General features: G+C 43.5%; 1 protein-coding gene across 1 annotated transcript in view; it reads right to left on the reverse strand.

Moving 5' to 3' along the window:
* Ly96 (lymphocyte antigen 96) overlaps positions 1-10,296 on the reverse strand; it is a 28,328-nt gene extending 18,032 nt beyond the window's left edge. The window contains exons 1-2 of the mRNA XM_036180134.1: positions 10,146-10,296; positions 4,979-5,068 (exon numbers count right to left, since the gene is read on the reverse strand). Of these exons, the coding sequence (XP_036036027.1) occupies positions 4,979-5,068; positions 10,146-10,254 (199 nt within the window). The 5' untranslated portion in view covers positions 10,255-10,296. The remainder of the gene's footprint in view (positions 1-4,978; positions 5,069-10,145) is intronic.
* Between the last annotated feature and the right edge of the window lie 489 nt (positions 10,297-10,785).

A 10,785-nucleotide genomic window follows, 5' to 3' on the forward strand; every position in this document is an offset into this window, starting at 1 on the left:
TAAAAACAAATCCGGAGCCAGGTATTGGGGTGAATGCTGGATGATCAGAGAAGCAGAACAAGCCACAGCTACCTCACCTCGCCAATTCCTCAGCTGATCTGTTTTCAATGTATTCAATTGTGAGTAAGTACTACATTTTCCTTATCCATTTAATATTTGTTGCACAGTTGTTATTGCTTTCATTTCTAGGCTGCTGCAAATGATCTTCATCAAATGCAGAAATGCAGGTGCTCTTGCATAATGATTTCATTTTACTTGTATACACTCTTACTGGTGATGTTGCTGGATAGCTGATCAGTTTTAAAATTTTTGAAGGGCCACATAGTATTTTATTGTATTAATTTATCTTCCTACAAAGAGGTTGCAAATGTCCTCTTTCTAAAGATGTTTTTCAGTTCCTGTTCACTTTTTGGTAGTAGCAATTCTACTTGAAGCAAGAGTATCTCACTATGGATTTGCATTTTCCTGATGTTTATTATTTTGATTCTTTCTTCATAAACCTACATACTTACTTTTTAAAATTACTGTTGTGGCTTCTATGTTTTAAATAAATTTATGCATATGGTTTTAATGAGATGTTTATTAATGTGGCTTTACATTATATAGGTCATTTTTTCACTTCATTGCATTTTTGGTAGAAGCCTGTTAAGTTAATACAGTCCCTTTAGTATTTTTTTTTTTTTTTGTAGCAGGAATCTTAAAGGTTCTTATTAATAAAATCAAACCTGAGGCCAGTTATTGGGGTGAATTCCGGAAGATCAGAGAAGCAGAACAAGCCACAGCTTCCTCACCTCACCAGTTCCTCAGCTGATCCTGTTTCCTCAGACTGGAAGCCTCTGAGTCCTCATCCAGAATGAATCTCAGCTGAACTGCGCTGCTCAAAGCCTAAAAGCTTAACCAGCCAAATGCTTCTAGTTTCTGGTCTTCATGCCTTATATATCTTTCTGATTTCTGCCATCACTCCCTGGGATTAAAGGCTCACTTCTTGGGATTAAAGGCCTGTGTCACCATGCCTGGCTGTTTCCAATGTGGCCTTGAACTCACAGACATCCAGAAGGATTTCTGCCTCTGGAATGCTAGGATTAAAGGTGTGAGCACCATCATTTTCTAGCCTCTGTATCTAGTGGCTTTTCTGTTCTTTGACCCCAGGTAAATTTATTAGGGTGCACAATATTTTGGGGAACACAATACTACCACAGTGGGGTCCCATCTTCTTTTTGGAGATTTCAAAGTCGCTGTTAGGTGTGGTCATGATTCCCTGCAGAATTTGTGTGTGTGTGTGTGTGTGTGTGTGTGTGTGTGTTGTGTCTGTCTGTCTGCGTGCCTATGTGCCTACTCTATGGTTTGGAGCAATATCAATTATATCTGTGGCAGAATCGTGTCTCACAGCCAGTCAGTCCCAAGTCTGCAATACAAAAGGTTCCATTCTTCACCAAGGTATTTTTTATTTCAAATGTCTATGAGCAATAGCTGGCTTTCCTTGGGTATCAACAATCTCCATGTGAAGATGGGCAAGGTGAGTGTGATCATCCATTCCACTGTAACAGTGTATCCAAGTAATCAAAAAGGGATCCATGCTCATGGTAATCTGACACCAGCCACAGCTGAGTCCATGTGCCATTGTCTTTGTGGTCTGCTGCTATAAACCCAAGGATGTTTTCATGGCATAACATCACAGTCTGATAAATGTCTGCCTCTCAGAACCACGAACGTTCTTCCCTAGAAGAGAATATCTTCACAGCAACTTCTTCTCCCCACCACTTGCTTCGCCAAACTTCTCCAAACTGACCTTTGCTGATGCTTTCTTGTAACACAATGGTCCTGGCAATTGTTCTCTGAACAAGCGGCGGTAAACCCTTCGTCCCCAGAACCAGTGTCACCACCAGAGTCTGGGGACAATAAAAAAGAAATTGCAGAGCCCTAACTAGGTCAAAATTTCTACTATTTCTATTACCTTTGGTCAAATAGGGTTGAAGCATTTCTATGCTGCCATGAAGGCTTCTGGTTGTCATTTTACCTACCCAACAAGTTTTGGTGAGATATGCCTCTTCTGTTGTACTGACAGCTTCTTGCAGGGGAGTTCATACATCAACCACTGAGCTATATCCCTAACCTGTGGTAATATATTGTGTACCCTAATAAAATTTGCCTGAAGATCAGAGAACAGAGCAAGCCACTAGATTAAATATAGAGGCCAGGCAGTGATGGCACATGCCTTTAGTCCTAACACTTGGGAGGCAGATATCCATCTGGATCTCTGTGAGTTCAAAGCCACCCTGGACTACATGAGATTTGACTCAGTCTAGGAGAGAAACAGAGCCAGTCAGTGGTGGCACACACCTTTAATCCCAGCACTTGAGACCCCATGCCTTTGCTTGGGAAGCACACACACTTTTAATCCCAGGAAGTGATGGCTGGACGGAGAAAGGTATATAAGGCATGAGGAGCCAGGAACTAAAGCCTTTTCAGCTGAGGAAGCTCATTCGGCTAGAGGCCTATGGCTGAGGCTTTTCAGGCTGAGAAGTCCTAGAGGTAAGAGGTGGCTTGTTCCTTTCTCTCTGATCTTTCAGCGTTTACCCAATATCTGGTACCGGGTTTTTTACTAAAAGACCTATTAACATTCATGCAACACTAGCCCCACGACTTGAACTTCGTTCCACTTAATCGAACCTCTAGATCCTTCTTTTTGCCCAACTTCAGGGCTGCTGCTACCACCCTTTTCCACTTGCCCTACATCCTGTCTGAATCCTCCTAATGAGTAAATGAATGCAGAGTCAATGCATCAAAGTCAAAATTCAACAATCGGATTCAGGAAAACTAACAGCCAATTTCATTTATCATTCTCAAGTTCTCTCTCTCTCTCTCTCTCTCTCTCTCTCTCTCTCTCTCTCTCTCTCCTTCTCTGACTGAAACAGGGTCTTACTATGTAACTTTGGCTGTCCTGGAACAACTCATTATATAGATGAGGTTGGTCTGCCCAAGTGCTGGGATTAAAGGCCTCTACCACCACATCCAGTTTCTTTCTCAACTGCCTTTAATCTTCTAAGCTACTATCCAAGGAAGAGGGAATGTTTCTTTAAGCTTATCTACATGATATTGGACATGGTGGACAGACAATGTAAACTCAGCACTGGGGAGGCAGAGTCGGGAAGGTGGCCACAATTTGTGCTGGGCTATATAGTGACACCTTGACTCATAAAGCAGAAGGAAAGAGAAAACAACAACAAAGTATTGTTATTAGGGACATGGCTAATCCACTAGAGAGAAGGCTTGGTAGTTAAGAATGCTCTTCAAAAAGACCCAAATTCAGTTCCCAGCATCCATACTGGGCAACTCACACCCAACCATCTATAACTCCAGTTCCATGGAATCTAATGTTCTCTCTAGACTCCACAGGCACTCACACATATGGCAAGCACACAGATAGATATATACACACATACACATAAGTAAAATAACAAAAAATATGTCTTTTATAAAAGCTTGTTATTCACATGAGAGCATTCTGTAAAGTATAAAATATGCTCCAAGTCTGTGTTGAGAACAGATACCATAGTGCTAAAGATTAGAATTCATTTCTGCTGAAGATTAGAATTCATTTCCACTAAAGATTAGAATTCATTTTCTGGGAGCCAGTTGTGGTGGTGCATACTTTAATCCCAGCACTTGGGAGGCAGAGTTGGGCAGATCTCTGTGAGTTCAAGGCCAGCCAGGTCTACAGATTGAGTTCCAGGATAGCCAGAGTTGTTATACAGATAAACTCTGTCTCAGAAAAAAAAATCCTGGTTTGCTCACACACAGACAGATTTTCTTTTATTTATTTATTTATTTATTTATTTATTTATTTATTTATTTATTTATTTTGGGGCTGAGGATCGAACCCAGGGCGCTCTGCAAGTGCTCTACCACTAAGCTAAATCCCCAACCCTCACACACAGATTTTCTAATGGAAACTCTGAATAGCTAATGGTTGACAAAGGCTACCATTATTGAAAGGCTGACTTTATTTCCATTTCTACCCTACGTCCTTGTAAAACCCTCCATATGACTGTGAATTGGTCTAGAACAGCAAAAATGACAGAGTATCACTTCCTTGATCAAGCCATATAATACTCTTCCATCTTGTTATCATTTGCCAGCTTTGATGAAGCAAGCAGCTATGGCAATAAGGTTCATGGAAGCTAATAGCCAGAATTCAGAAACTGAATCCTGCCAACAACCACATGAGCTTTGCAGTAGTTCCTTCCATAACTGACCCTAAACCTGGTCAACATCTTGATTATAGGTTTATGGGGGACCCTGAACAACATGGGGTAAGTCATGCCCAGACTACCATGCCATAAAGACAGTAGATATGTGTTTTATGATATTTTTATCATGTTCTGACAAATAAAGCTTGCTTGGAGTCAGAGGAGATGCCAGCTAGCCACCAAGGAAACAGGATGTGTAAAAAATGAGGTAACAAGCCATGAGCCGCGTAGCAGAGTATAAATAAGAAATATGGGTTAGGGCTGGAGAGATGGCTCAGGGGTTAAGAGTGCTGACTCTTCTTCCAGAGGACCCGAATTCAATTCCCAGCACCCACATGGTAGCTCACACCTGTCTGTAACTCCAGTTTCAGGGGACCCTGACACCCATGGCAAAAAACACAAATGCACATTAAAATAAAATATACTTTTAAAAAAAGAAATATGGGTTAATTTAAGTGAAAGAGTTAGCTAATAAATAACAAGCCTGAGCTATGGGCTAAGCATTTACAATTAACATAAGCTTCTGTGTGGTGATTTGGAAATGGCTGCTGGGACAAGAAAATTCCACCTACAGATATGTGCTGTGTTAAGCCACTAAACTAAGAATGTGGTAACTTATAATATAGCAGTAGATAACAAACACAAATATATTTGGAACAGAATTATTCTGGTTGGATTTCTAAAGCCCTTCAGCTGATTACAAAAATAAAGTTTCTATTTGTACTTACTTGGAATGAACTTGATATATATAAATCCACTGGTTCCCTTCAATGTTATACAGGGTTCAACAGTAATCAAAATAGGGACTTTCATGTTATCTAAAAGGAATAAGGAAAATGTTAGCACACTTCCAATAAACATAGCATTCTGAATATCAGCCCCCAAAAGATGCTTTTTGTGTTAAAATTATATAATGAGAACAACTGAAGATCATTAGAAGAGATCCCTCTCTCTAGAAGACAGACACTTGTAGTTGAATAAGAGGACCTGGGTGTCCCCTCAAGTACAAACTCCATGTGTAAAAAGCCAGAAATGAATGAAGAAGTCTCCAGTATCTGCAAACACACAAACTGTATTCCCCAGTGTTCCTACAAAGATTCGGACATCCTCTCTTCAGAGAGCCTGACCCCAGTACCACCATTACAATTAGGAAGCAGCTTCCAGCTCCCCTGGTTTCACCTGCATGCTCAGTACCCTAGCTCTTCCAATCCAGCTCCCCAAAGGACTGACTTCCAGGCTGCGCATCTTGGAGATCTGATAATCTGGTGCAGTCTAGCTACACAGCGTCTGAGCTGGCAGACACTACAACTCCCAGCTCTTAGCGTTTCCATGGTAAGGGAAAGACTTGATAGTCTCCTAGCAACTCCAGTTCTCCGGGGATCCATCTCACTAGTCCTGGAATTCTGATGAGTGTGGGTGACGCTGAAGGGAGCAGGCACAGGCACCTTGGCCTGAGTACTGCCATTTTGACTTCGGACTCCATTTTACCTGTAGGTGAAACAAAGTTCAGGTTCCCAAGCCCTAGGGGAGCTGGGAACTTTCCATTGGTTGACCAACGTCCTCCTTAAACCGTAGAACTAGTCTTCTATGCCCCTTAGTTCTCTAAAACATTATGGCTGTTCCTAATAACAGAAAGAACACATGAATCTGATTGGTTGGACCGGAAAGCTCCCATTTTGTGTCGGTTGACAATGATGGAACACACAAGGAGAGTCCCTACTTTGACTTCCGATTGGTGGAAATTGTAACTTGGCAACAAATGTTTGTGGATTTTATGCTTATGAACCCCACTTCTGCCCCTGCTCAGGGCTGCCAGGAGAAACAACACTCCCGAGTCCTTGTCCTGCAGCCCCATCCGTCAGCGACCTGCTTATGTAGTGATTTACTAAGATCTTGGATCCCATAACTGCGCGGCTCTTCTTCCTCGTGGCACACAATGGACTGGGTGTGACAGCACAATCTAGCTACCTGGGGGAGAAGATGTTGCTAGCATTGGTGGATGTTGTCCAAAATAAATTCAGGTTGGGTGAAGGATGTAGGTTCAAAATTAAAATGCACGCCTAGCCACGCACAGTTCAGGCTCAGCACCACTAAACAAATAAATCTATGGAAAGTAAATAAATTAATTCAAGTGTGTCAGACTGTTTAGGACAAACTATTCTATGTATTCATTTTTGTTCTGTGAGACAGGATCTTACTCTCTAGCCCAGGCTAGCCTAGGACTCACTATGTAGACCAGGCTGTAATATGAATCTTAAAAGGTCTTATTAAAAAAAAAAAAAAAAAAAAAAAAAAAAAAAAAAAACTGGAGCCAGGTATTGGGGTGAAAGCTAAAAGATCAGAGAGACAGCCAACCACGTTCTTACCTCTACAAAATCCTCAGTCTCAAGAGTCTGAGTTCCTGTTCCCTCACCTTATATACCTGTGTCCTGCCATATTACTTCCTGGGATTAAAGGCGTGTGTCCTTCCCAAGCAAAGAGGTGAGATCTCAAGTGCTTGGATTAAAGGTGTGTGCCACCATGCCTGGCTCTGTTCCCAGTGTGGCCTTAAACTCACAGAGATCCAGACGGATCTCTGCCTCCCAAGTGATATGATTAAGGGTGTGTGCCACCATTGCCTGACCTCTGACCTCTATGTCTAATCTAGTGGCTAGCCCTGTCCTCCAATCCCCAAGCAAATTTATTAGGGTACACAATATATCACCACACCAGGCTGGCCTCAAAATTGCAACAATCTTCCTGCCTTGACCTCATGAATGCTAGAATTAGAAGCATGAGATACCATGCCCAATCCAATTAACTTAAAAGGTTACTGTATAAGCCAGATGTGATTTCATATACTTTAATCTTAGCACTCCACAGTCTGAGCTGGGAGAATCTCCATGAATTTTAAGGCTCGTCTGAGCTATCCTGCACTACAGAGTGAGTTCTAGGTCATCTTGGGTTACCATAAAACCCTGCTTCAAAAAAACAAAAAATGTAAGGTTCCACTTATTGGGTTGGGGATGTAGCTTTGGTGCCTGTCCTGGATCTCACTCTGTAAACCAAGCTGGCCTCGAACTCACAGAGATCTACCTGGCTCTGCCTCCCGAGTGCTGGGATTAAAGGCATGCACCACAGCCACCAGGCTACGTTCCACTTCTTACTGCTATTACAGGGACAAATAGATTTGACATGAGTTTGGCAGAACTTACACATTCAAAAACCATAGCACCGCTTCAGCAAGCCAAGGAGAATCCAAATGTGCCAAATCTTCATATTGAATTCCAGATCAGTCCAAAATACATGTTTCTTGTTTAAGTCCCCCAAACTATAATGACTTGGGTGTTTGTTTGTTTTATTAGTTGGTTGGTTGTTTTTTGTTTTGTGTTGTTGGGTTTGTTTTTGGTTTTTCCAGACAGGGTTTCTCTGTGTAGCCCTGGCTGCCCTGGAGCTCATTATGTACACCAGGCTGGACTCAAACTCCAAGAGATCTGCCTGCCTCTACCTCTGCCTCAGTGTGCTGGGAGTAAAGGCATGTTCCACCACACCTGGCTCTATAGTGATTTGTTCAGGCAAGCCAAAACAATTAAGCCTGCCCAGATAAAAATGTCTCTCCTCTTTCTTGGAAATTGTCCTCACAGTCAAGACTGAATCAGATGTCCCTGTCACTAATACTTGCCTACCGATTCTAGAGGAATTAATGCTTTCCAGAGGGAGGTGTTTTGTCTTAGTGGACTCTCCCAGACAGAGGAGTGGTAATGTTCTGGTATGGCAGCCTGCAGGGTCATAGGGTAGAGACCCTCGTTGCTCTCTCCCAGCCCTGTATCAGAGTGCTCCAGGGAAAGCCCACTGGATCTGTTGGTGTTACAGAGCAAAGGGTAGGTTGGACCTCAGAAAGTCTCATCAAAAGCAAAGGAAGCCTGGTGTGTGCCAGGTGTGGTAGCCCATGCCTTTAATCCTAGGAGGCAGAATCAGGCAGGTCTCTGAGTTTGAGACCAGCCTAGTCTACATACCAAGTTCCAGAATAGATAGTGCTACATAGAGAGACTCTATATCAAAAAAACCACCTAGCAACCAAAGAAAAGGGGAGCTAAATTGTAACTAAAAGAGTAAAGTTGAATAATATTTATTATACATTACTAATAGGTGTATTACCAAAAGAGGGAGATTAGGGACTGCACAGGTGCCTCAGTGGTTAAGAGCAGTGGCAGAGGACCCAAGTTCAATTCCCAACACCCACATCAGTCAGCTCAAAGTAGCCTGTAACTCTAGTTCCAGGAAATCTGATGTCTTCTTCCATCTTCTGGGCGCACCAGCATGCACATGGAATACATATATACCCAGGACGGACGGACGGACACACATACACACACACACACACACACACACACACACACACACACACACACACAAGTATATTGTCAAAGTAGGGGAAAACAGAGATTGGCAGACTGGGGACCTTCCTAATGCCCCAGAAGAGACTAGACACCAGCCCTGGTCACAGGGCTTCACAAGTCAGTCCCCCAAAATAATCAAGCTGGAAATGCTGTCACTAGGCAGGCTTCTTTACCACGGAAGCCCTCAGCACTGCAGAGGTTCTCAGAGTGCATCTGTAGAGTCCCCGCTCCACTTCGGGACAAGTAGGAGGCAGATCCTGCTTTTCAAGGAACTGGCATTTTGGAAGGCATCACTGCAACCATCCAGATATTTTGAGACAGGGCAAAAAATGGACAACCAGCGTTGGGGATTTAGTTCAGTGGTAGAGGGCAAGCATAAGGCCCTGGGTTCGATCCTCAGCTTAAAAAAAAAAAAAAAAGGACAACCAAACGAGTGATCAAGGAAAGAGAAAACAAACTGGAACAACTCTCAAGCCCTCCAGGCATCGGCTAGAGTGCAGCTGAGCAGCGACAATAGCATTGGTTGGGAACCATTAGCAGCGGAGTTTAGCTCAACTGAAAAGTATTTGCAGTTCCACCTCTGGAGAGGTTGAGGCTACAGGGAGCTTGAGTGTGAGACCAGCACAGTGTATATAGTGAGTTCCAGGTAAAAAATAAGCAAATAACTCAAGAGGCAGAGGAAGGGGGAATCTCTTCAAGTTCCAGGCCAGTCTGGTCTATATAGCAAGTTCCAGGCCACCCCAGGGCTATATACTGATACCCTGTCTAAAAAATAATAAAATATGCAGGGTGTGGTGATGCATGCATTTAATCCCAGTAAGTACAGGCAGGCAGATCTCTGTGATTTCTCGGCCAGCCTGGTTCCAGGCCAACCATGGCTACACAGTGAGATCCTGTCTCAAAACAAATCATAGAATAATAATTGCTACCTAAATCCAAAATCAACATTACTTTTTCTAATTGTCTCTGCGGTAAAATTCTTTACTCTAGCAAGCCTCATGAAGTGAACTCTAAATTCACTTTCATTTTGCAACTAAAAAAAAAAAAAGAGGCCGAGAATGTCTAAGTACTTTGCTCAAGGTCATGCAATTGGTGAGAGAGAGCAGACTGACACCCCAAGAACAGAGGATGCTCCCAGGAGCCCTCTAGGACCACCCGCTGGAGCGGAAAACCCGATCAAGAAGCAGCCACCGGCTCAGAAGGAACCAGTTCTGCTGGAACTGAGAGCTTGAAATGCGACTCGGGAGTCGAGGGGGCTGACCACAGGAGCAACAGGGGCACACGGAGGCAAAAACGAACAGCTGAGATCTGTAAGGGCGGAGGGGGGTTAGCTCCACGTCCGGAAGTGATCGGCATGGCTCCACCCCCACCGCCGCATCCCCACCCCCACCCCAGACCTCAGCAGCCCCCCACAGCGAACCGCAGGGGCATTCTGCGCTGCCCTCCAGCTTCGGGTCTGGTGTAAACTTTCTCTGAAAGTAGTTGGCAGCCAGGGTGTTGCTGCGGCGTCCCTTACCACAGTAACTGTAGGAAAGAGTTACGTCGGAGGAGTTGCAGATCCACTGTTGCTCAGATTCAGTAACTATGGGAGAAAGCAGCGTAGAAAAGAGGATCAATGGCAGCATGGTTTAATATTGCCAACACTTCACTCGAGGAAGATCATCGGACTAGACAGTAAGGAGGAAAAATTAAACTTAGTCACCAGTCATGTGATTTCCAAGTTCCCGTCAAACTGTTTCCTCATTTTATTCGCACGTGTGACGGTGTGTGTGTTTGTTTTCAATATCTGAGCACTTCCTGCTGCAAGGCAAGAGAGAAAAAATGACCTAGAACATACTGTTTCTGAACACTTAGTGTAAATTAGAGTAATTAGCATTTTAAAACACAGCAAGTTTTCAGTGAGACCAACTGTCCTACAGGAGACCCTGTCTTAAAAAGAAAGTCTGCTGGATGGATTGGTGCATGCCTTTTTTGTTTGTTCGTTTGTTTTGTTTTTTTGAGACAGGGTTTCTCTGTAGCTTTTTGAGCCTGTCCTGGACTAGCTCTGTAGACCAGGCTGGCCTCGAACTCACAGAGATCCACCTGCCTCTGCCTCCCGAGTGCTGGGATTACAGGCGTGTGCCACCACCGCCTGGCTTTTTTTTTTTTGGGGGGGG

The sequence above is a fragment of the Onychomys torridus genome, chromosome 2 (genome assembly GCF_903995425.1).
Source record: "Onychomys torridus chromosome 2, mOncTor1.1, whole genome shotgun sequence".
NCBI lineage: Eukaryota > Metazoa > Chordata > Mammalia > Rodentia > Cricetidae > Onychomys > Onychomys torridus.